The sequence below is a fragment of the Pseudorasbora parva genome, chromosome 19, assembly GCF_024679245.1.
Source record: "Pseudorasbora parva isolate DD20220531a chromosome 19, ASM2467924v1, whole genome shotgun sequence".
Taxonomy (NCBI): Eukaryota; Metazoa; Chordata; class Actinopteri; order Cypriniformes; family Gobionidae; genus Pseudorasbora; species Pseudorasbora parva.
The window spans coordinates 36918113-36945854 of NC_090190.1; the positions used below are offsets into that span (position 1 = coordinate 36918113).

Genomic DNA, 27742 nt, shown 5'->3' on the forward strand with positions numbered 1-27742 from the left:
CATTAATGACTTTTTGAGTGTTCTCTTCCGTGTTCCTCAAAAAAAGATTCAAACAGCCATGAATCAATGATTCGATCAATGAATCACCAATGTCACGTGATTTCAGCAGTTTGGATCGCGTGTCGAACTGCTGAAATCACGTGACATTGGCGAGCCGAATCATTGATCGATTCACTGATTCATGAACTGTTTAAATCTTTTTTGAGGAACACGAAAGAGAAGATGATGCTGAATAAAGTCGTAGTTTTTGTTATTTTTGGACCAAAATGTATTTTTGATGCTTCAAGAGATGCTAATTAACTAACTGAGGTCACATATGGACTACTCTGATGATGTTTTTATTCCCTTTCTGGACATTGACAGTATAGTGTGCATTGACTGCATATGCTCTGGGACTAAAATCTAAAATATCTTAAACTGTGTTCAGAAGATGAACGGAGGTCTTACAGGTGAGGAACGACATTAGGGTGAGTCATTAATGACATCAATTTCATTTTTGGGTGAACTAACCCTTTAAACATAACCTTGACAGGTATACCTTTCCTAAATATTTACCCTGACAAACTGTCTTAAAACTGCATAGTGTAAAACAAAATTCAACAGCCACATGCATAAATGCATCTCTTTTGTATGTTCTTCTATAGAGCAAAAATGTATGTTGCGGCTTTTCTCATTTGTAAGTCTCTTTGAATAAAACAAATCTGCTAAATGAATTAATGTAACAAAATGAGTCTATAGTTCACCCCTTGTAAGGTTTAAACCTAAAGCTGTTTGTTAGAAGCCCAGCTCTTTGACCACCACTCTGTGCCAATTGGTAGAAATGGGATTTGAGCCCGCACCTCTATTTAGGAGCCAGGCAAGTCCTCACCTGAGAAGCTTGAAGCACCTTATATCTTATTACTCTTAAAGAAGCAGCCTTGTTTGTTCCGCTTGGTTTAATTCTAAAGCACTCTGTGGTCGGTGTCTATTTCGAGAAGCACAAGACATTGTTTGTGAGCTTTATTTATGCAACAAGGGCTGGATTCAGCAGCTGAATGCCGCAGTTTGACACCGAATTCTATTCACTCTGACATTGTTTGCCACCACAAAAGTTCACATTTGGTCGTGCTCGCGCTCTGTTTGGTTTTCTACAGGGCAAGACTACAACCGCGAATGAATGGCAAAGAAAACACCGAGAACAGAGAAGGGTGGAGAAATGTTTGTACTTGAGCGTGTAATGTTCAACATTTGTCAGCTGTTCTGTCAAGTATGACCAGTATTATTTTGGATGTTTGACACATCTTTTGTCATGAGAAGTATAGCTTTGTATTCTAGACCTCTGAAAATGCCTTTGTTGTTTTTTCTTATGTGTGTGTGTGTGTGTGTGTGTGTGTGTGTTTGTGTGTGTGTGTGTCTTCAAGCATTTTTCTAGTAACCACTGAGGTTAGCCTGTGCATAGACCCTTTTTTTCAATAAGCGATATGACAGCAGATTTATTTCCAACTACCATAAATTGTGTGTATAAAAGAAAAATAGTTTAAAATATTATTTTACAGCTAACACATGCTACCTTTACAAACTACAAAACAGACACGTCTTGTCTTCAAGACCTTTATATTCACTTTCAATCCGTAACTTAGAGTTTATCGCGTATTGAATTACTGAGCATTTTCGAATCTCCCAGAGCTTTTCTTTGAGATGTTACTGCCAATCTCCTCTTTTTGCCAATTTTCTTTTGTAAGCAGGAAGTGAAATTTGAAGATTTAATGTTTCTGGCTCTCCTCTGCTGGAGTCTTAAGAGGCAGTTTGCCCTAATTCCACAAATCATAACAGCTTATGAATTTTAAATTGAAAAGCGCAAATTTATTTTCTTTGTAAAAGAAATTTGCGCGTTCACAGGTTGATAGAATCACAAAACTCGGTCCTCCACGTGAATGAATAGTCATCGGAATGCACGAATGTACTATTCATTTTGCCCCACCTGAGCTCCAGCTCTCTGCTGCCCTACACACATTTCATATGGCTGGAAGCTTTGGACGGAAATTAGATTATCCTGACATGCTAAAGACAAAAGGAAAGACCCATCTTCTCAAAGCAATAAACAGCTGCGCCACTTCATAACTTCGTATTTCAGCGCAAACCTCAGAATCGTATTCACCAACCACCCGCAATCGAGTTTAAACAGGTGCAAAACGTGCTTCAATGTTATATACAGTATATGAGTTTCCAATATACTGTAAATTGCAGGTTATGGTCTATGATCCAATAAAAATACCCATGTTATTGTTCCAGAGCTTAAAATTGTTGGTAGGTCACAATCTTCTAAATGGAGATTCTGCTGTAAAGGATGCTGGTTATCTAAGGAGGGAAATTTATATTTTTCAAGTATTCTCTCGGGTGTGTTTTGTGCCCCTCAACTACAGAAATAATGACACGAAACAATGAGATGAACCACAGCCCATTGAATCCTCTGTCTCTGTGGACCTGGAAAACAGAGTGAGGAGGCAAAATGTCAAATTTCCAGCATGAAGTTATATCCTACCTTAAAGAGAAATTTTTATTCCAAATGTTAAAATTCTGCATGTGAAAGTCATATATGGGAGTTAGCGACTAACTATAGCTTTGCAGTTTTTTGATTGACATCAAAAGCCCTATTCAGACGGTTAATGTTTCTCATGGGGTATTTTCATCATTGACGGGCTAGTCTGTGATTTTATTGCCACCCCAAAATCCAGAATGTCAGTGTTTTTCTCCCACCACCTGTGTACAAATCCCCCGCCGAATTACCTACTGTTTTTTTGACAAACACCAAGGTCATGTGATAATTGAATTGCCGTTGAATTCACATCTTAGTCTTCAGGAAGAGATCACTTCAAAATGTACTGTTTATATCCTTTTTGACCACTGCGGCGCACCGTATGGTTGCGCTTTGCTGTAATTTGAATGCATTTTAAAGACCTAGCCTATACTTGTATTACCAAAAAAGCATTTTAACTATAATGCGGCTATATCTTACTATTTTTTTAAACGTGAGATTTAAATAATAATCTGATTATTGTTATTTTATTATTCATGCGACCATGTGAGCAGCTCGTTCACAGGTTGATAGGATCACAAAACTCGGTCCTTCATTTGAATATCGCCATCCAGATACACAAGTTTTATCACAAAGGAGCCATGATAATGAATTTTTTCGGACATCCGCGCGTGAAACAACTACCGTCCGAATAGATTTATATGTCTCCTAGAAACCAAATTGTAGATGATTATGCTGTGCAATGCTAGCATGTGTATACACTGATGAATATTTATGGAAGTTTATTCATAAATATGAAAAGAGTAATCTTGAAAGGATATAGATTATGATCATGCATGCATATTTGAAGGAATACATTAAAACAAATGGTTCATATTGGGTGATCTTATTAAGTCTTATCTGATTTAAGCAAGTCATGTCATTTAAATGTTAAGTAATTGCAAAGACATGACAAACTAAAGTCTTGGGCCTAAAACTAACTTTTTGCCACACCTGCTAATGGCCAGCGACTTAAGTAAAGGTTACCGGCCATCAATATTTGTTACCAGCCATAAAAAGGTTAACATTTACAATTCTCTATTCTAATTTTTATACCATATAGCTAAAACTACTAGCCTAACTATACATTTGAAACATCATGAAAGACACATATTGTCCTTTTGTGGTTTGATTTAACATTAAAGACAGACAGCAACAGGAATGTTAGGCTGCTGTCACTTTAAGAGTGAACACAATATACTTTCGCAACTGGTTATGTTAACTTAAGACATAAACGACTATGTTTACTAAGATACTCCCTATTTTGGACAATTTTGAGTGAATTTGTTCACTTAAGTGCAAGAAGACGTGAAAGAGAGCTCAGTTTAGTATCTGAGTGTTAATTGTAAGCCGTGCTTTAGTATATTATTCCAGTACAGTAAAAAATTTTAATAATTGCACATATAGGCCTCAGACGTATGGTCTAAACTGAATAGTTGGCGGCTTCATTTTTGATGGCTCTTCGTAACAGTTTGAGGAGAAATGCTTTCCTGATTAGTCGAGGGATTGGATGATGTCTTAATTTTGCATAAACTGTCCTCACCAAAGCACAAATAATGGAAAAGAGTGTTAAATATTAAAGCTCAATAACCATCACAAGATGACAGACTGTAGAAAAGAACATTTAAATGTGCTTTTCATATTTAAACAGCTTTGAAGTGCTCTAAATATCATTAAGAGATAATGGCTAATGTTTACTGTATAAGTTTTGGGAATGTTAATCAGGAAGTAATATGTATGTATGACAATACAACTCCTCATTTTTAAATATATATATATATATATTTTCAATCGTGTTTAATTTGATTATGTGTTATATTTTCAAAATGCTTCATATAGTTCTTTCCCTCAGTAAAGCCGTTAGGTACACAATCTTGTACCTTTGACTTTTTGTACAATTTTCAAATATGTTTTTGCTTTAAATGAAAGTTTGTAACATAACACTTCACCAGTTTGGCTCATGGATTATAAATCTTAAATGAAGACGTTTCCTTTGGGAAAATGAAAAATACTTCCAGAACCAAGGCCGATGATGCAGTGGATGGGCGCTGTTGCATTCCATTGATGACTTATCTCATTATTAATTACTCATTGTTACAGCAACATATTAATATTCATAAGCCAAGCTTTTACTAGAAGAACTGGTATATTGCACTGGGACGAGAATGAAGTCGTATTGCAAATGTACCATGCCAACTTGAGTGGAACTAACTTCTTGAGGTTTGCTTGAATAATTTTTCACAGCCCTTGTTTGATAAATATTTCTGAACACACAATTCTAACTCAGATCAGTTATAATCCATAATCAGGTCAGTAGTAGAGTATTTTCTCTGAGACATTAAAACTGTACTGTCAAATTTGGGTTATACTTTATTTTAACGTGACTTAGATACATTGTATTTACTCATAAGTACCGAGTAACATTAATTAACTGCATTTACTATAGAGTTGCGGTTATGGTTATTCTTTGGTTTAGGGTTAGTTACTTGTAATTATGCAAAATTAACTGTTATTACTGTAGTAAGTACATGTAGTAAATAGTGCTATCAAATCGATTAATCGTGATTAATCGTATAAAAAATACGTTTGTTTTTACATAATATATGTGTGTGTACTATATATATATATATATATATATATATATATATATATATATATATATATATATATAGTTAAATCAACAATGTTAATCGTGATTAATCATGATTAATCACGATTAATTGCATCCAAAATAAAAGTTATTTTTTTATTAATTTGACAGCGCCATGTAACTACGTCACCTTTTAAATAAAGTTTTACCCAAATTGTATATAAAATCATGTTTAAAAATAGGATGAACAAAATTGTTTGTTTGCATAAGATAAAACTTGCTATTGACTGAGCAATTTAATCATTGTACTGTCAAGGCCATGTGAACTCTGCTAGTCGCCGCCTCTAAAACCGCATTTTCCATATTGTTTTCTGCTAAGTACATCAATGAACCAACTCAACATTCTCAATTCTCAATAATGGAAAATATCACGCTACCCACAGTGATACTACGACCCACACACATACAAGAACTCATTAATGTGACTAATATCTCAGCACCCCACTGTGTCCCACAACAACAAAGACTTCTGCGCGCGCTCGAAGAGCTCATTTACACACTTTAATGTCTAATCAGACGACGCCGACAGAAATATCCTCCAATCACAGAAGAAATGTCTATCAGATGTGATTATAAGCACATCCAACTGAATTACAGCATGGTCAATGGAAGCTATTTCACAGTCCACTGATCAGTCAAAATATGCTTGGTACAAATGACATCGGGCAAATGGCATCTGGGCTTATCCGAAACCTGAGATTCTCTCTGATAAAGCTTTATTCTACATAGATAATGATTCGACTAACTCTCCCTATCTTTCTCTCGCTTCAGAAATCGAAAAGATCCAGAAAGATGAAGACAAAGAGGATGAGAAGTTCATCGACGTGGTCATCAACAAGAACATGAAACTGGGACAGAAGATTTTGATCCCTGTGAAACAGTTCCCCAAAGTGAGTACGACTAAACGGGTTTTATCATAGCGGAGGTTACACTGACACTAATGTTTCAGTTTGCTGTAAGATTTTTTGAAAGAAGTGTTACCAAGGCTGCATTTTTAGCGTGTTTTATTTGTGTTTTTCTGTACAGCGCTTTGAGAAAGCTTCTTTTAAAGGCACTTTATAATAAAGTTATTAGCTAGTGTAGAATAATTAGATGTTATATTTAAATTCGATGGCAGAAATCCTTGACGTTCGACATGCCTTTTCCGCAGCTGATAACCTTTCATTTGTTTAAGCACTTCACTAGATATACAGACCCCAGTCATTTCTGAGGATGAAAAGCACTTGTTAATATGAACACGAGTTAGATATTGAAGCATGCAAGGGGCGATTCCAGCAAATGGGCCTAATTTCCATATTGTTGCTGTTGAGTGTGTTATTTGATGATTTTTCCCCCTCCTTCGCAGACGTAGAGGTGATCGTGACCTTGACGGCAGACTATCACATTATCATACCACTGAGCGTGTGTGTGTGTGTGTGTTCATGTGACGTGTGCATATATTCCCGCTGTATTCCCGAAAGACTCGCACGCGAGGACCAATCCGTTCTGTAGCTCATTAAGTTTGTGCTGAAGTAGTTCTCCAAACATCATTTAATGGGTTCTTTGTTTGCCTGGTTTTTAATTCACACCGCTCCATCTTGAGAGGGTGAAAGAGCGACACACAGCAGGAGAACAGAGAGAACCAGAGAAATGGAAGCAGCAGGTGTAGATGTCTGACTTTCTCTTTTAGGGCAGTGAAAGGGTTTTTAGAAAAATGAAAATTAGAACAGCGTGTTTATGTGAGTGTTTGAGGAGGCGTTTTAGTGAAGAAAGAGGGGAGTAAATGAACAGGAAATGTGAAAGGAGAATGGCATGTGCTCATGTTTCTTTGTTTATCATAGTCAGACACTTTCCTTTCAGTTTTATTACTATAAATATGTATATATTAGTTTGGACTCATTTTTCAAAGAAGTCTCTTATGCTCACCAAGGCTTGCTTGTATATAAAAAACAGTAATATTGTCAAATATTATAACAATTTCAAAGAGCACTATGTGTTTTGTGATCAAAGCTGAATTTTCAGCATCATTACTCCAGTCTTCAGTGTTACATGATCCTTCAGAAATCATTTTGATCAATATAAGGTTCAAAGGAACAACATTTACTTGAAATTGAAATCTTTTGTAACACTATAAATGTCTTTACTCTCACTTTTGATCAACTAAATGCATCCTTGCTGAAAAAAGCACCAGATCAGCATTAGAATTATTGGACTGGACTAGTATATGGCTGGTTAAATGCAAGCAATCAAAACCTACTTCAACAAGTGAATTGGCCTCTTTTCATGATAAATGGACTCTGGGCAGATGAATAACTCGTGCTTAACATGAGAGAGCAGATGGGCTTTTGGCAGCTACATACATTTGTACACACGCACGCACGCACACACACACACACACACACACACACACACACACACACACACTGCATTTTTACTTTCTCAAAAAAACATCATTTAGTATGTTTTTAAGGCCATTTGAATTATGAGGACATTTGATATGTCCTCATAAACCACATTTATAGTGTAATACCAGTGTAATACCCATGTAGTTATACAAATTTGTGTCCTCATAAACCACATAAACAGGCTCACACACACACACACACACACACACACACACACACACACACACACACACACACACACACACACACACACACACACACACACACACACACACACACACACACACACACACACACACACACACACACACACATATATATGGTATTCAAACAGCCATGTGTGTGCACACATATTCAGAGAGCAATAATGTGTGTGTGAGCTATTTTTTGAAGATGGTGATCCCAGAGGGAGTGTGCTGTGAAGGGGAACACATCTCACACACACACACACACACACACACACACACACACACACACACACACACACACACACACACACACACACACACACACACACACACACACACACACACACACACACACACACACACACACACACACACACACACACACACACACACACACACACACACACACATGCACATGTCGTGTTTGCATGTTTTATGGGGACTTTCCATAAGCGTAATGGATTTCATACTGTACAAACTTTACATCCTATCCCCTTACACTGCCCCTGCCCCTAAACCTACCCATCACAGGAAACATTCTGCATTTTTACTTTCTCAAAAAAACTCCTTCTGTATGATTTATAAGATGTTTTCCTCATGGGGACCTAAAAATTTCGGAAGGATTTCGGACAAGGATTTCGGATATTGCCATCTTTGTGGGGACATTTTGTCCCCATAACGTAGGGATTACCAGGACACACACACACACACACACACACACACACACACACACACACACACACACACACACACACACACACACACACACACACACACACACACACACACACACACACACACACACACACACACACACACACACACACACACACACACACACACACCGGAGCCTAAAAGGACCTGAAACTTCAATCAGTATTTCAGTGATTTAATTTATTAAATAATTGTAGGTCTTCATATTTTATATTTTAATTTATGTAACTCATATTGCTCATGTATGCATCACCATATTGCTTTATGTCCAAGCTCAATTTGTGCATCTGGACTTGCTCTTTTTTATATATTTCTTTTAAGGAAATCTCAGCAAAATTTACTGTGTGGACTGTGTTATACTTTAATATTGATAACTTTTTAGAACGATATCTTTATTGTTATCTTTAGGTATTGTCCTTGATGTTAACGGACCATAAGCCTTTATTTTATTTTATTTTATTTTATTTTATTTTATTTTATTTTATTTTATTTTATTTTATTTTATTTTATTTTATTTTATTTTATTTTATTTTATTTTATTTTATTTATTTTATTTTATTTGACAATTTAATTTAATTTTACAATATTTTATTTGACGATTTTATTTAATTTAATTTTACAATATTTTATTTGACAATTTAATTGAGTTAACTTTTTTTCTCTCGTGGGTTTCGTCAGGTCACTGGGTATTGTTTACCGCAGCATTGTGAGTCCCCATCCAGACCTCAACACTGTCTAAATGTTAATCAAACACAAATGTCAGCTTGTGTTATTAAACACAATTCCAGCTTTACTTGTGACACGGCCACCCACAGGAGCCCCCAGTCGCCCAGAGATGTTTGTGGATCATGGAGCATGTTGGCTCTGTGGTTCCATTATAGCTAGACCTTATAATGACATTATTATCTATTCAGTATGAAATTTGTCACAGTGCAGTGAGTCGAATGATCTAGTTGTATGATGCGTTTCCACGCTGCAGTGTCGTGAATATAATTGTCTTCTGTTCCGGAGTCTCTCGGTTTCACTGGATGATCAGCTGATTACTTTAATCACAGACTATGGTAGAGTGCCTGCCAAACTCAAACAAACTCTTCTCACTGTCCATCATGTGCACAGAAGCGGTCTGCTGCTTTAGATCGTGACTTATTTACTGGTACCTTTACTTCTAGTGACCTGTGGGTAGAATGCACACTTCAGAAACAATACTCAAAAAGTTAGCGCGTTGGAGCTGTGGTGCTCACATGGATGAGGCCGGTTTGAGTCCAAAATTAGCATTAGCAGAAAGAAGTAGCTTTAGTATAATTTTGTTTGCATTCATGCTAACAAAACCTTTTTTTTTACATGCTTCACATGCCATGGTATTTATAAGGTACTCTAAATACAATGGTATGTTAAAATTACACTAACAAAATAATACCATGGTATCTGATGGTAATACTGTTAGATACCATGGTATTATATACAGTGTACTTGTATACAGTGGTTTTAGCCTATATGTCACTACCATGGCACATTTCCAAAATACAATGGTACCATGTCCGGAAAAAAACAAAACGTGGTAGTACCATACTCTTTGTTAGTGTAATAATTCAGCAGATTTACTCAAAAGTACACTATAGTATTAGCATGGTTTTCAGAAATGTACCCTGGTAAAAAAACATGTTATTCTTTAAAGTTCCTTAGGGCACCATAACAATACCATATTATTTGAATATGATTAACCTTAAAAAGCACTGTGGTAGAAACATATTTAGCATGGTATCAGATGGTGCTTTGAAGTATACTATGAGCCATAGTTTTGTATATTGTCACTTTGGAAGATGTCCAAAATACCATGATAACAACATACGTTTTGTAAATAAAATAATTCATTACATTTGCCCAAAAGTACTATGATATTACCATGGATTTTAGACATGTACCATAGTAAAAACATGGTATTCTTTACTGTATGTTAGAGTACAAATATCATGGCCTTTAAATATGTTTAATATTACAAAAAGTATGGTGGTAACATGGTATCAGTGGCTAATACAGTGGTAAAATTATCACAGTACTGAAATTCATAAGTATGATTTTTATATGCTACTACCAAGGTAAATGTCCCAATTTTTCTAAAAACATGGTTGAGTGTATGGAAATGTGTTTTGGCAGTGCCTGAACACAACCATCCTATAATGATACAAATCCATCCAGTGTTTTTTTTTTTTTTTTCATCTCCTTATATGTTTTCCCGTCTCAAATCAAGCCGTTCGACCGTGTGACGTCACATGTCCCACGATTGTTAACTGACAGCAGCGTTTCAACTCAGACCCGCCCTGAGCGAGCTCATCATAGTCCGCCATTGTTGATACGCTAGAGCGGAATGGCGTCTAAGGGATTGTGGTGTTCTGTTCTTGGGTTTAATAATGAACACAGCAGTCATTCTGATGTTCCTAAATCCGGACCGCTGAAGACGCAGTGGCTGAGTTTCGTTTTCGAAGGAATATTCCCCCCAAATCAACGTCGATGCTTTCATGTTTGCGCCGCGCAAATACTTTCTCACCAGACTGCTTTATAAACAAGGGTCAGTATAAAGCAGGTTTGGCTAAGAATCTGCTCCTGAAAAAAAGATCGGTACCAACTCTTCGTATTCCTGCTGCACCTCCAGAAGAAGTGAGTGTAGTTTGAAACGCGTGCACGCTTCACGATGAATGCAGCTAAAGTTTACAGGGTTAAATACATTACGGCATGCTTTCTATGTATGATGTTCTCAATATAATTCATAATCCCATGTTTATAATGAACAATGTGTTATGGTTGTGTTATAACAAACTATACGCTGCTGTTAAAGTTATTGTGGTAACTCTATAGTAAGCTTACTTTTGTAGATGGAACATTCCTGTGGTGACCTAATGTCAGTGCTTCAGCCCTGACAGTTGTACCTAACACAGCATAGATAACGTTACGCGTCACTGACAAGCCTACATTTGGATAAAAGCGTCTGCCAAATGCATAAATGTAAATGTAGACACAGATTTTGTTAATATGTCTGCCACCATATCAACCGTAGGACAATAATGAATACATTTTTTTGCCATCATTCAGTACTGATCTGAAAAAATGATACCTTATGTCGATGATACCTTATGTACCTTGCCATTCTTTCTCCAAAATATACCGCAACTGTTGTCAAGGGCAACACTTCACGTGAGTGTGTGTCAATGCGCCCCACAGAACAGAGGGGCGGGGCGAGCAAAGCTCATTATCATTTAAAGCGGTATGCACTGAAATGCTTGCTGAAAACAGAGCTGTTTTTGACCAGGTAAAATGAGTGTTTCTTTACAATACTAATGAGAATTTTTAATTAAAGTATATTACAAACTTTTCATTTAGACACTAAAGAATCATATTAACTTGTAATAAAATGGCATTATATGACCCCTTTAATACAAAGGAAAAGATAGTTTGTCTCGGTAATCTCTAATCAAAATCTGAAAAGTTACTTCCGGTCTGGAAATGGCGTTTTCTTCTCAAATGATGTCAGTTTGACAGCTTAGGTTTGAAAATGAGTAACCACTCCCCTCCAACCATTGGTCTGCTATGAATGATCGATGGAGAGGAGGAGCGCTGAGGTAAAACCCTGCCCTCTATTCATTATTCTGTTTCACTTGGAAATACGTCACAGCACTGAAGAAAACTATGGTGTTCATGGAAGTATCTTGGAGTACTATATAAATACCAAAGAATTGGGCAATGGGCCAAACTCAAACCTGGGCACTACCATTCAGTGTGAATATTGTCAACGTCAAGTTTGTCATAGCGATGCATTATTGGACAACTGTTGGGAAGAAAACAGATCTGGACGTCAGGTCCTGTAAATGAAACTTCATCTCAGAGCTAAAAGGAATGTCAGGGTACGTGAGCCCTCAGCTTTAGAGCAGTAATGATCGGCCACTTCAAATAAAGCAATTATCAGCGACGGAGCGAGAGCGCCAGTGTAATGTCATACGGCACGGCTATTCACGTCGCCCGCGTCACTAAACAGATTGCCTTTGACAGCTCTGATGACTGCAGACACTAATGCGCTGTTTAGAGCTTCAGAGAGCTACTGGAGGAAGACAAATTCAATTTGTCCAGTCTGACAGGTGGATGCAGAGAAAGAGAGAGCGCTTGAAGGGTGAGTGTGATGAATCTGATTGGAACAGTTTTCCTCCAGACGTCACCTCTAGCCTCATTTATGTTGCACGTGTTTACAAGACAGGGACACTTTCTTGGCTAATTTCATCTTGTCAGGTCAGGGTAGCTGGTTATTGGGATTTAAAAAAAAAAGTCTTACTGTATATTAGGGAGCAAGAATGTGCTTTGTTTGTTAAAGGTGAAGCATGCATTTTCTGTGCCACAAATCATGGATTTGCCATTGTTTTTCCAAACTGTCTGCCTTTGGTGAGTCAGACAGATAGCCCTGCCCCAAACTCATGCTATTGGTTGAGCTGAAATACACATCTGGTCAGGAGGCTTGTCAAATGATTTGATTTTGATCAACGCAGTGCTTACAGTAGTCATGGAATAAGACAGAACTTGAAAGATGACACTATTTCTTATCGTTACAAAAAGTTACTTAAAAGTTACAAAACACGGAGCATATTGTGATTATTGGTGGTTACATTTTAACCATGGGCATTCGGCAGACCATGAGAGTACCGTGGTCTTTTGATTAAAATCAAATCGGTTTGATTTTAATATTGTTTCACGGTCAGCCAGGTCGTCTTGTGAGCTGGCAAACTAAACTCTGGTCAGGCCAATCACATCGTGTATAGAGACGGTGGGCGAGGCTTAACATAATGACGGCAGAGTTGCGCTTGTGTGCTTCTAGTAAACACAGAAGCTGGTGAACGGCGGCCTTTCGAATCAGCTTTGACCACAACCCTGGAAGACATGTTGTAAAGCTTTTCTTTGAGAAGTCATTCTTAAGAAGGGAAGATGTGTTCTGAGTTTTGCCGACCGGATACGGTGAAAGTTAAATCTATCAACTAGCTCGCTTCACCTTCTTCATTGCTGTGGTTGGTTGTAGCGCTATCCTTTTGCGTGCAGAGGGAATTTGGGGACAACCATTTATCCCGCCTCTTGGATTGAGGCCTGTCAACGGTGTGTTCCCACACCCAACATCTTGATGTAGATCTTGCTTTTCAGGCTAATTACATCCCTACTTTCATAGTGTCTTTGTATAAAAAGCCCTGCATTTTCTTTAGAAATCATTTTTTTTTCATTCTATGGACAATATAACAGCATAAGAGTTTAGAATAATGACAATATTTTCATTTTTAGGTTAATCATCCATTGTTTTCCCTTGTCATGTCTGTGAGGTCAGTCTCATTGTGAAGACTGTTTAGTTATACCCTAAGTGTGTCAGATGTTTTATCTGAAACAGAGATTGCAGCTTTCTTCTCAGTCGCATCATTGGTTTTTCCAAACAAACTTTATTAGCAAGACAGATATTTCCATAAAAATTAAACCAAGCTTAATAAGTGACACAAGGATCTATTTGCAAGCATTTGAGAAAAATGTGATTCACCATTTGCGTCAGGACACTATCAGCTGAACGATCGGTAAATTGCCCTCATTACCTGATGTAATCTGCAATTAAAATGAATTCATAATGAATGTCATGGTGGGATATCAAAATTTTGCCTGTGAGCTATTACCCCATTTTGCCTGTGCCGTTCCTAAGCCTACACGCATTTTGTGCGTTTATATCAGATAAAGGTTATTATCCTCCCTGTTTTTTTTTCATGAGACGGTAATATATTCAAGAAGCTGTGCTTGACTGTCATGGAAATGTGCCGAACGAAGTCATTAAAGTGTATAAAGTATATAAATTTATATCCACAAATCATTTTACGCTGAAATGCTTCACAAATGAGGGTCAGTTCAACACTGGAATTGCACAAAAGTAGTTTCTGAAAGATTTTTAGAATAACATGACTTTACATGCCAGTTCATGTGAGTACAATCAGCTACATACATGTAGAGCTGGGCGATAAAACGATAACGATAATTATCACGATATAATTTTCCTCGATAAAGGAATAAATTCTCGATATAATGCTTACGAGCTATGCGTAATGCGCATGCGTATTGCAGACAGGGCTTCGGGGTGCTGCACATGCTGTTGTTTACAGTCAGTGGCTGACAGGCTTGAGGATCAGAGTGAAGCGGAGCGAGAAAAATGAGCGATAGTGAAGAAAACTCAGAGCTCACGACCAGCTCGGAGGACACAGATATCACTGACAAGTTAGTTCGCTCAACTTCAGTGGTTTGGAGATATTTTGGCGATCCCACCCGACAAAAAACAGAGCAATGTACGTGGAGCGATTATCATAGGTTCACGTTCACCACACTGACTTTAATTATTAAATGATCGTGCTTCTTCAAAATTCTTCCATATAACATTGAGCCCAACACAGAGGTAAATCTACATTAACTTCATTCACACACAGGCTTATTACCTTGTTTGTTGTAGTGGGTAACTTGCAACAAGCTAACACTACCAAACTATAATCACTAAAACATCGACTTGTACATCGCTATCATAATTGTTTGTCATTGGTGATGTATTAATGACTCAGCATCTCATGGATCAAAAGATAAATAATTTTATCCGATATTTAAAATTAATAAAATAGACTAGACAGCCCTTACTGGAGATCCACAAATTCTGAACTTCGCTCTCTCCCTCCTCTCGCGGCCAGCCCACTGTCGGTGTGTGAGATGCGCGTGTGTGTGTGTGTGTGAGAGAGAGAGAGAGAGAGCGAGAGAGAGAGAGAGAGAGAGAGAGAGAGAGAGAGAGAGAGAGAGAGAGAGAGAGAGAGAGATGCACAGTGGACCTTTTTTTTTTTTTGCCCGTTTGCATTTTTAGTGTTTTACTACTTACACGATTAAGTAATGATATTATTGAGATACAGTGTAGAGTAAAAAAAAGCTGACCACAATTAAGAGTTTAATAAATAATTGTGCCTTAGTTTTAATAAATTGTTCACCTGTTTGGGAAGTGCTTGTCATGTCGTGACAATAAAGGATAGTATAAAAGAATAAAAGAATAAAGAATAAAAACCACAGTTAACTGTCTGTTTTCTACATCTCCTTTCACTCAGGAGCAAAAATATGCCTTTAAACTTAAAAAAAAAAATAGATTATACATTTATCGTGATATTTATCGATATCGACTGATATGGAAAATTATATTGTGATAATTTTTTGGGGCCATATTGCCCAGCCCTACATACATGTATTTACCAACTATTCAGAAACATCCTTTTGCATTCTAAAACTTGTAACTTATTCCTGAGTATCTCCATTAGTGTCCGGTTCGAACATGTAAGGCTCAACATGTAAGGCTGTAAGGCCATAACTGTCAATTTCTGACATTTTGGCTGCATGAGATTCTCCAGTTCTGTTGTTGCCAGAGTATCCGAAGCACAAGCTAAACAGGCTCCGCCCTCTTCTTGAAAGGAGCAGCAGTTCATTTGCATTTAACCCTCATCTGTCCTCCAGGTGATTTTGACCTAAAATACATTTTTAAAAAGAATTTGTCTGGATCTGATGAGTTTCTGTGGCTGAAATAAAAAAGGTAACAAATCAGTCCCCGGTGGGTCAATTTTGACCCCCTTAGGAGTGAATTGAATGCAAGGAATGCTTCAGTATGCATAGAAAAAAAATGCTCAAAATTGAAACCAACAAATTATTTTATAATATCCACATGTGTATCTGAATGCATAGTGAAGAGCTAAACTGAAGAACAGACTTTAGGAACTGACTTTAGGACTATATATATATATATATATATATATATATATATATATATATATATATATATATATATATATATATATATATATATATATATATATATATATATATATATATATATATATATATATACAGTACCTGACAAAAGTCTTGTCGCTTATGTACAAATTGACCTAAAGTGCCGCTGAAATATATTTCTAATCAAGATTTTTTTTACAAGAAATGACTCATTTTAATCCCACCAACTCTTGTGATAATGTTTCAGTGAAAAACTAAACTTTCAAAAAGTATTCTAATATTCACAGCTTGGTAAAGCCCAATGAGTCAATTTTTGCAAAGACATAAGTGTTGTCACCTTGTCATATGAGCTTCACCTGTGACTAATAATGGATCAATTAGGTCTCAAGTGTGTATAAAAAGAACCCCAGTACGCTAGACCTTCATCAACTGCACTAGACCTCTGCAAACATGCCTAAGATTCAGACTCCCAGAGACTAAAGTTTTGATTATCAAGAGGCTGAAGACCAGATCCACTGCTGATGTGGCAGACACCTTCAATGTGTCTCAGCGTCAAGTACAGAGGATAAAAAAAAATATTTGAAGAGACTGGAGACGTTTTTGACAAGCCCAGGTCAGGCAGACCCCGCAAGACAACTGCTCGAGAGGACCGTTTGTTGGCTCGAAAATCCAAGGCCAGCCCATTTTCCACTGCAGCAGAGCTCCACGAGACCTGGTCACCTGAAGTCCCTGTGTCAACCAGAACAGTTTGTCGGATTCTGTCTCGAAATGGCCTCCATGGTCGAATCAGTGCCCAGAAGCCAGCACTAAACAAAAGACAATTGAAAAACCGTGTGGCGTTTGCCAAGGCCCACAGCCTGCTAAAAGGATGGACGCAGGAAAAGTGGCAGAAGGTGGATTTTTCAGATGAATCTTGACCACAGTCGCCGCAAATATTGCAGGAGACCTACTGGAGCCAGAATGGATCCGAGATTCACCCAGAAAACAGTGAAGTTTGGTGGCGGAAAAATCATGGTCTGGGGTTACATCCAGTATGGGGGTGTGCGAGAGATCTGCAGGGTGGAAGGCAACATCAATAGTCTAAAATACCAAGAAATCTTAGCTACCTCTTATATTCCCAACCATAAAATAGGCCAAATTCTGCAGCAGGACGGTGCTCCATCGCATACTTCCATCTCCACATCAAAGTTCCTCAAGGTGAAGAAGATCAAGATGCTCCAGGATTGGCCAGCCCAGTCACCAGACATGAACATCATTGAGCATATGTGGGGTAGGATGAAAGAGGACGCATGGAAGACAAAACCAAAGAATATTGATGAACTCTGGGAGGCATGCAAGACTGCTTTCTTAGCTATTCCTGATGACTTCATCAATAAATTGTATGAATCCTTGCCAAACCGCATGGATGCAGTCCTTCAAGCTCATGGAAGTCATACAAGATATTAAATTTGGATCTCACAGCACCACAACTTAATTTGCTGACATATTTTTGTATTTGCTGTAAATTTGTTCAATTTCTGTGTAGGCGACAAAACTTTTGTCTTGCCAAAATTTGACCTTTCGGTCTTGATTAAGTGATAAATATTTTTTCTGTGAACATTATTTATTTCAGTGCATTAAACATCATTTGGGAGGGTTTAAGCTTTTCATATGAGCTATTTCTAACACCAATTAATTAATTAAAAGTCAGGTTAATATCAGGTATTTCTAGAAAATAGATAAGCGACAAGACTTTTGTCAGGGACTGTATATATATATATATATATATATATATATATATATATATATATATATATATATATATATATATATATATATATATATATATATATAACAAAAGGGGTCGGCAGGGACAAACAATTTAAGATATTCTGAGCTGATGAAATGCAAGGTTATGAAATGCGTTAATTAAATCGTTTTAGGGCTTCGGGTCATTTTTACCTGTGAGGGACTGATTTGTTACATAGTGCAAGAGACGGGTGAAGATTAAAGGGACACAAAAACGAATGCTTTTGCTCACACACAAATAGGGGCCAGTTTGACAAGCTATAATAAATGATCTGTGGGGTATTTTGAGATGAGGCTTCACAGAGACATTTTGGGAATAACTGAGACTTAAATGAGCATTATAGGTCCCCTTTAAATGACAATGCTTATGTATTTATTGTCTTTCATAAGATATATACTCAGTGGTTAACACACACGGCATGTCAGTTTGAGCATTTCTAGATTTGTGCGTTTAGAGGAGAGGCCAGCGTTTGTGTTTTAATGTGTGTGTGCGTTGGGGTGTGTTTAAGAGCTTTAGAGCTTTCTGTAAATCCTCACGCAGCTTTGTGTTGTGTTTAATGTCCAGATTAAAGCCCACGCTGTCATTTACAAGCCTTAATATCATCAGATTACACCATTAAAGAGCAGTCAAACAAAAACCTTCAGTAAATAACAGGCATCTAATGAAAGCATCAGCCATCAGCAGCAGAACAAACCACACACTCAAAATCTCACACCGCAGGGACACTTAATGGAAGTATAAAGCAGAAATGTGTCTTATGTTTGATATAGGTTACACATATAGTTCAATGTTTCTTAAGATAATGGATATATGGCATATGCAAAATATCTTGTTAGCTTCATAGATTTAGTAGTGGTTTGAGTTAAAGGTCATGACCTCTTTACAGTGTCCCCAGTGACATCATAGTCATCAGCTCCACTAATTTGCATACTATCAGAACTACAAAGTATCTGAGATTATTATCCCAAAGTACGAGGATAAGCGCATCTCAAATTACAGTGTGTTCCCAATGGAAGAAAAAAATCACAAATGAGATCTTTTTAACATCTCAGTTGTTTCTTCTAGATTATATTCATAGCAAATGAAAGTTTCATGGAACGTTTATCCTTATGCGCTGAGATAGCAAAGGCTTGCCAGGACACCAAAATCTGCATTTGGAGGATAGAGATAAACTCAAACATTTCTTATGTTGTGTTCGGGTCATTTTGACCCAGAGAGGATTTTATGTTCCCCTGAAAATGTTAGTTAGTGTTATCGCATCGGACTTAAACTTAATGACTTACAACACACACAGAGTAAGTATAATTACTTAAAAAAAAAAAAAAAAACTTGTACTGATTGAAAGAAAACAAGCTGACAAAAGAGTTAATCCAACACTGGGTGATAATATAGCTCAGTGATGAGAAGCAATTTAGTTCCTTGTTTTTTTTTTTTTTTTTGTAGGCTGGCCATTTTTGTGTGACTTTGTTCCATTTTGTACCGAAAAAAAGCTTTTAAGCATTACTTGTTAAATTTTAAGCAAACAGTGCTGTTTTTGGAATGATTTTGGAGCGACATACAAATACAAAACCTGTGTTAATTGAAAGAAAACAAGTGGACAAAAAGATTGAATTCAAAATTTTATGATAATATTTATGATAATAAGATTTACAAGCAATTTTTAAGAGTTAAAGAGTTAAGAGTTTAAGAGTTAAATTCTTCAAAATGCAAATGATCTGCGCTACCATATACATTTATTGTAGGGATGCATCGAAATAAAAATTTGGGTTGCACTTGGTTGGAAACCAGAAATGTTTTTATTGTTATTAATATTTAATTTTTGAAATTAGATTTTTTTTAGAAATTATATTAAAATAATATTATATATAAATATTAATCTTCATTGAACACTACTGCATATAATTTCTGCCTTTTTCCCCCCGGCCAAAACATAAAAATGCCATATCGGCTGAAATGTCGGTGCACCCCTAATTTATTTTATAGTTCTGTACTGTAAAGTATAGCACCATTTCCACCAAAATTACCAGGAACAATTTGAAACTCGTCGTCGGTCCATCTGTCGTAAACTCCATTGTTGATTTGAATAGCAAATGACTCTCACTGCATTCACCACAACAGACTTTTAGGTTGAAATAAAATGCAATGTTAGCTCAACAGTCAGCATGTTCAGCGCCCGAGTCCCACCACCGATAGTTCCAGAACTTTAAAAAAGTACTACCTCGCAAGCAGGGCCGTTTTGAGGGGGACATTTTTACCCAGAACTTCATTGAGTCCCTGTTTCCTGTGGTCAATTATTATATTTGTAAAAGAAATATGGGCTGTACCGAGTCTTTCCGGAAAAAAACGAGTGCCTGGAGGCGTATCGTGTGGGCGGAGCTAAAGAATGACATATGCGCAAAGCGGTGGCGTCCTCAAGCGTGGAGAAACCCATCTCAGCTATCTCAGCTAATAGATATGATCCAGAATCTAATTCGGAGGCTGAAATAGAAACAGCAACAGCAGGACATCCGTCTCTGTGGTATGTACTGTATTTAGAGGCCTGTCAACATGACATGATTCGGTTTATGGACTATTGTATGCGACCAAACCTTAGTAGCAAGCAAAACGGTTTTGCACGTCAGAGTAGTGTAACGTTATAAGTTACGTAGAACAGCAATGAAGTCCGTTAGTGCATTTGAATGACGAAGCTAGCGATCGTGTCGTTTACTGATGTTTACATACGCGACGATAAGCACAGCACAGACATTTGAAGCAGTTTTACTTACCGGCTGCTTCCAAAGCAGGACCGAACCTTTATCGCTGGGACGGCTCCGTCAAAAACACACTTCTTGGAGTGTGGAGATCCACTTTGCGATGCGACTGAAACGATGTTGTGAAGCTTCCTGTCATTTCTGCGTTCAAATCGGTTAAAATGCAGCGCTGCCTTCCCGGAATGCTGTGCTGAAGCGTTGAAGTTGCTTAATGTCAAAGTGGAGGAATGAAGTGGAGCGCGGCGCGGACTATAACCGACATTAGTGTTCACGGACGACTGGATCTGCAGCTGAGAGCAGTTTACTGTTTACAGCGTGCATTTCCTCTCTCGCTCTAGTCACGCGCGCGCGCACCCTACTGGGAGAAGAGCCCGTACGGCCCATACAAGGACCTTCCGATCTATTAACGTCAAGTAGACCCATACTCAAAAAAAACTCGCCGAAACTTGTGAGAAACCGGAAGGAGTATTTTTGACATAGAAATACTCCATCAAACGTCCAGCATTAGTTTTTGAAACTTTGTCTATGTTTAGGATGGGAATCCAAGTGTTTAACAGTGTAAAAAGCTCAGTATGCATGAAACAGCATTTCACCCCCCCTTTAAATGAAAGAGCGAACTGCGGTAAACCTTTCTTCTGGGTGGAAAGTTTTGTGTCAGAGATGCTCGCATAGTAAAGTTCTTCTGTTGGAATTTCAAAATATGCATCCGTTCTTCTACAGCGGATGTATGAACCTAATAGTTCATGAAACAATGCATTTTAATAAAACGAGATGTAAATAGACTGTAAGTATGTACTTTCCCATGCTTTTAGTATGCAGTAGAGGATCAGCCACTCTGCTCTTCCTGCTAATTCTGGGATTCATATTGTACTTTTTTATTTAGATTCAGATTCTTTGTGTTCCTGTTAGTTTCAGAAAATATCACCAGACTTTCTCTGAGGTCTTCATGGGTGGCAGGGTTTGATCTTCCACTCTGGGTTCAGCGGTGAGATCGCTAACAAGCCTAGACAGCAGGCACAGGTGACGCGGTTTAACAAGAACAGGCGAGAAACCGTCTCCCTTCCTCAGCCTATACGCTTCCTCTTTCTTTTGTCATCCTTTGGTCTCTCTGGGACGCTTCTTCCTTTCTTTTGTTTTCTTCTCTCTTGTTTCTTTGATCCTTGCCACCTGTTTCCATCTGAATGGGACACAAAAGTGTGTGTATTTTAGATCTTGAGTCTCTTTTGATTCAGTAAAACATCTTAGATGCAGTTCTGTGATGAGAAACTTGGTGGTTTTGTCCTCTTGCAAGCACTAAACACTGGAAATGTAGCATGGTAGTTTGACACTATTAATTATTAGGGGTGTCCCCAACTAAGGATTTACACATTCGAATCAGAATGGTCAAATCTTTCTATGGTCGACCGGTAGTAGAATCATCTATGTGTGTGTGAATGAGTTGGGAGGGGCAATACACTATAGTCAGCAGGAGGGTAAAGCTATTTTTATTTTCCTTTACACACTGCACACAGCAACAACTTTTAATAAAGCGAACAAAACTGCCTCCCAACTGACAGACAAACTGATAATTTGCTTTCTTATTTAGGTTTAAATAAAAGGTAATGTGGTGAAAAAACATTCGTAAACCGTTTTCTCATAACATGTTAAAGCCGCGATCGAAATACAGAACATCACGCAAATATATAAAAGAACATTTTGATAAATAAACCTTAAAAAATACCTGCCTAGAGAGAGAAAAAGAACACTTTGAGTGGGTTTACATGCACGTTCTTAAGCCGATTGTGCCAAAAAGGCGGTCACACACCAGAAAAAATTACAGTTTTATATCTTTATGTTTGAAGCCTGAAATGTGGCAAAAGGTCGTAAAGTTCAAGGGGGCCGAATACTTTCGCAAGGCACTGTATATATATATATATATATATATATATATATATATATATATATATAGGTCTTATATAGACAGGTGTGTGGCTTTCCTAATCACTTCCAATCAGTATAATCAAACACAGCTGTACTCAAATAAAGGTGTAGAACCATCTCAAGGATGATCAGAAGAAATGGACAGCACCTGAGTTAAATATATGAGTGTCACAGCAAAGGGTCGGAATACTTAGAACCATGTGATATTTCAGTTTTTCTTTTTTAATAAATCTGCAAAAATGTCAACAATTCTGTGTTTTTCTGCCAATATGTGGTGCTGTGTGTAGAAAAAAAATATTTTTGCAAATGGCTGCTATATAACAAAGAGTTAAAAATTTAAGTGGGTCTGAATATTTTCCGTACCCACTGTGTATTTGTGTGTGTGTGCGTATATACCCACTGTGTATTTGTGTGTGTGTTGCACACCTGTTGGTAATAGATAGGTGCATAGGAAAGACAATAAAAAATCTCAAAAGTTATAGGAAATTCTGCACACTATCAATATCAAGATATTACATTTAAGTACTGAGTTATTTATATAGTTATTACTAGTAACTACATGTAACAAATGTAACAGACACTGTACAATAATGTGATATCTTTTATTCATTAAAAACACAAATGCATAATACAAATTTTGAACACAAAAGCAAGTACAGTGTCTTGGATAAATATTTGATCATTAAAGCTTGCATAACCAGTAAAAAAAAAAATACTGGAAAGGAAAGTGGTGCCGTTTAATTGGTTGATGTGGGTGAAAATATATACAATGTTTAATATACCAGTGTGTGGGTATGATTAATGTTTAAATACTTTTTCAGAGGAAATATTTTGCATGTAATTCTGCATAACTCATATAGTAAGGAATGATAATTGCTGTGAAGTGTAAGTAAAGCTCTCTGTTTTTTTCCTCTTTATTAGTTTAATTTTGTGGGTAAACTCCTGGGCCCTCGAGGGAACTCATTAAAGAGACTGCAAGAGGACACGCTGACCAAGATGTCCATCCTCGGCAAGGGATCCATGAGAGACAAAGAAAAGGTATTCTTTCTTTTCTTATTATCCGTGTTTTTCCTCTGGGCTGTTAATCAGAGTGTACGAGGCAGAAACTGGCGTTTTTGTCCCGTCTTTCACCGCATCCTCTCATTGTCTACTCTGTCACGGGTGAGAAGCGCTCTGAACGATCTCGACTGCGTGTGTCGCTTTTCTGCGTGCCGCGCCACTGATTGAATCGATCGATAGTTGCTGATGGGCCACCCCTCCCCCCCACCCCCTCCACACCTGGAAAGAGGGATACGATGTCATAAAGAAATGCTAACCTCAGCATCCTGTCAGAGAGAGAAAGAACACACGAGACAAAGGGACAGAGAGATATGGTCTGACAGGTTTTTGGGGTTATTGGCAAATAACAGATTAGTTCTTCCAGCACTTCACTCAACTGACTGTGGCTGTGCAAGTAGCGTGCAAGAAGCATTCATCTATTGAAAGAAGTCATTTTGTACAACTTATTTTTTGTTTATTTATTTTCGCACACAAAGTCAAAGTCAAAGTTTATTGCATCAAAAAAGGCTTAATTTCATTTTAGTTGATCCGTTTAGTTCAGGTCTATAATTGTTTTCAAAAGGAGCTCAAACTCCATGTATATATATATATATATATCATTAATGCAATTATCTAATCAAAAAATCACATGGCAGTTGCTTCAATGCATTTAGGGGTGTGGTCCTGCTCAAGACAATCTCCTGAACTCCAAACTGAATGTCAGAATGGGAAAGAAAGGGGATTTAAGAAATTTTGACCGTGGCATGTTTGTTGGTGCCAGACGGGCCGGTCTGAGTATTTCACAATCTGCTCAGTTACTGGGATTTTCACGCACAACCATTTCTAGAGTTTACAAAGAATGGTGTGAAAAGGGAAAAACATCCAGTATGCGGCAGTCCTGTGGGTGAAAATGCCTTGTTGATGCTAGAGGTCAGAGGAGAATGGGCCGACTGAGTCAAGCTGATAGAAGAGCAACTTTGACTGAAATAACCACTCGTTACAACCGAGGTATGCAGAAAAGCATTTGTGAAGCCACAACACACACAACCTTGAGGCGGATGGGCTACAACAGCAGAAGACCCCACCGGGTTCCGCTCATCTCCACTACAAATAGGAAAAAGAGGCTACAATTTGCACGAGCTCACCAAAATTGGACAGTTGAAGACTGGGAAAATGTTGCCTGGTCTGATGAGTCTCGATTTCTGTCGAGGCATTCAGATGGTAGAGTCAGAATTTGGCGTAAACAGAATGAGAACATGGATCCATCATGCCTTGTTTCCACTGTGCAGGCTGGTGGTGGTGGTGTAATGGTGTGGGGGATGTTTTCTTGGCACACTTTAGACCCCTTAGTGTCAATTGGGCATCGTTTAAATGCCACGGCCTACCTGAGCATTGTTTCTGACCATGTCCATCCCTTTATGACCACCATGTACCCGTCCTCTGATGGCTACTTCCAGCAGGATAATGCACCATGTCAGAAAGCTTGAATCATTTCAAATTGGTTTCTTGAACATGATATTGAGTTCACTGTACTAAAATGGCCCCCACAGTCCCCAGATCTCAACCCAATAGAGCATCTTTGGGATGTGGTGGAACGGGAGCTTCGTGCCCTGGATGTGCATCCCACAAATCTCCATCAACTGCAAGATGCTATCCTATCAATATGGGCCAACATTTCTAAAGAATGCTTTCAGCACCTTGTTGAGTCAATGCCACGTAGAATTAAGGCAGTTCTGAAGGCGAAAGGGGGTCAAACACAGTATTAGTATGGTGTTCCTAATAATCCTTTAGGTGAGTGTGTGTAACAGAGGCCTGCACATACACTCTGCTTATTATACACACAGGGATGCGCACCAGCACACAGACATTTTTAAATATTAAAAATAAAAGGATTTTTCTCTGCGGACACGTTCAATCTTTCCGCTCACATTCCCCCATGTAAATAGTGAATCCACCATGGTGCAAGCGCAGCTGGTTTTTAAAGGGAATGGGAGATTTGATTTTAGTTTATTGGGCTTGTACCCCTTTTAGACCATGCATGTGGTTCGCTGACCATTTTTTCTGTCTTTAAACTACCAAAAGTCGATTCGGACACCTTAAATGCACCTGTGCCTTGTGCACCTTCAGACCATGTGCTCAGATTGTTAAAATAGGTCCCTAGATGATCCCTGTGGAGTCTGAGATGTTCTCTGGGCCCTGGAGGTTTTTTTGACATGCCCTGACATTTGTGCTTATTTAATATTTTTATGGCTTAAAACACTTTAGGGTGTAAACTGCATTTGAAATCTGACTTCAATAAAATATAAAGTATTGATGTGCTTTAAGTATCAGGAAATGTTGGCAGGTAATGAAAGTCTTATGACATCACTGCGTTCACCCTGCAGTGATTGGCTGCTGTCCTGCATTTTTGCACTTCTTATTTGCATAAAGTTTTTGATGCTTTGCTGTCAAACCCACAGTCCTTTCACTCAGCTCCCATAAAGAATAAGGCAAAAAAATAAAAAAAATAAAACACTATACTTTTCAAAATGGTTGGAAAGATGTTTTTGAATGTTGTTGAGCATTATGCTCCATGTGCAAAGCGACGGCAGGCCCGACGCAAATGTTTTTGGAAAGTTTCAGCACGACACTGTTATAGTTTTTACATACAGCAACACATTTTTTAAGGGCCCTATCTTACACTCGGCACAATGGGACGCCAGGCAAAACGCAGGTGTTTCAGTATTCAATATTCAGTTTCAATATTAAAAATCCTCTAAGGTGTATCCGCCATGGCACGAGCGTAACTGGCTTTTAAAGGGAATGGGAGATGACACTTTTTTTATTGCATGTTACGCCCAAAACACACCCATGACTCATTAAGAGACTGGGTATAACCCTTTTGTACCATGCACACAGTGCGCCAACCATTTTTTCCATTGTTAAACTAGCAAAAGTGTATTCAGACACGCCCTAAGTGATGCGCCATGCGCTTCAGACCATGCACTCAGATTGATAAAATAGCTCATAATTCTCTAATGCTCACCACGGATGCATTGATTTGAACAAAATGCAATAAAAACTTTTTTTTAATTAATATATTTATTCCTGTGTCGCAAAGCTACATTTTCAGCATCATTACTTCAGTCATCAGTTTCACATTATCGTTTTAGAAATCATTCTAATGTGCTGATTTGATGCCTATTAATTTAAATCTTTTACACTATAAACTTTAAGAACAACGCTGTACCTTTAAGACTGTTCTAAAAACTTTTCTGCATGCAAAATGTCGGGAAAATCCATGATATGTATCCTTTAAATTATTGACATTTTCCCCCAGCATATTTCTCACCGATTTGTGTACGTGTCATGTTGGTTTTGGGCCATTTCTGAACAGCTCAACTGCAAGTGATTTTGATGTGTGCATGTATAAGCGTGCTCGCAATTACATTCCCTGTTCACAGGAGCAATCTTCTCCCTTCAGACAGCTGTTACAGAGCTCAGGGTGTTCTGGAAGGTTTTATCTACTAATTGGGCGTGTTGTTATTGACTGCTGCACTCCTCCGGTCCTGTCAGATTTTGGTGAACAAGCTCTCCATGGAGAAAAGCGAGAGAGGAGAATTGTGCGGCGCAAATTGGACGGTTTGGATCTGGAACGCTCACCTGCACGGTTTTAAGCCTTTTGGAGATTCTCCTGCAGTGCCGTCCCACAGCAGAGAGGAGAGATTTGCTTAAAGCTCATAATTCTCTTTGATGTTCTAGAATTCGCAGAAACGAATTTCACAGAATTTACCAAACGATGTTGATAGTAAACATACACACCCCAAACCCCACAAGAGGAGTTTTTTTGGAAGCAGTTTAGAAAACTTAAACATATACTGTATGTGTGTGTTCACCGATAATTATGTAAAATATGCTCTTGCAAACACTTTTCTCAAAGTTGTAGACCATATAAATATAATTATTGGAC

General features: G+C 37.9%; 1 protein-coding gene across 2 annotated transcripts in view; it reads left to right on the forward strand.

Annotated features, from left to right (window-relative positions):
• Positions 1-27742, forward strand: part of khdrbs3 (KH domain containing, RNA binding, signal transduction associated 3) — a 202938-nt gene that overhangs the window by 106212 nt on the left and 68984 nt on the right. For both annotated transcript variants that reach the window (XR_010899244.1, XM_067425666.1), the window contains exons 2-3: positions 5976-6094; positions 23677-23793. Coding sequence is in view for 1 of the 2 variants with exons in the window: in XM_067425666.1 (XP_067281767.1) it covers positions 5976-6094; positions 23677-23793 (236 nt within the window). In the remaining variant the exon portion in view is untranslated. The remainder of the gene's footprint in view (positions 1-5975; positions 6095-23676; positions 23794-27742) is intronic.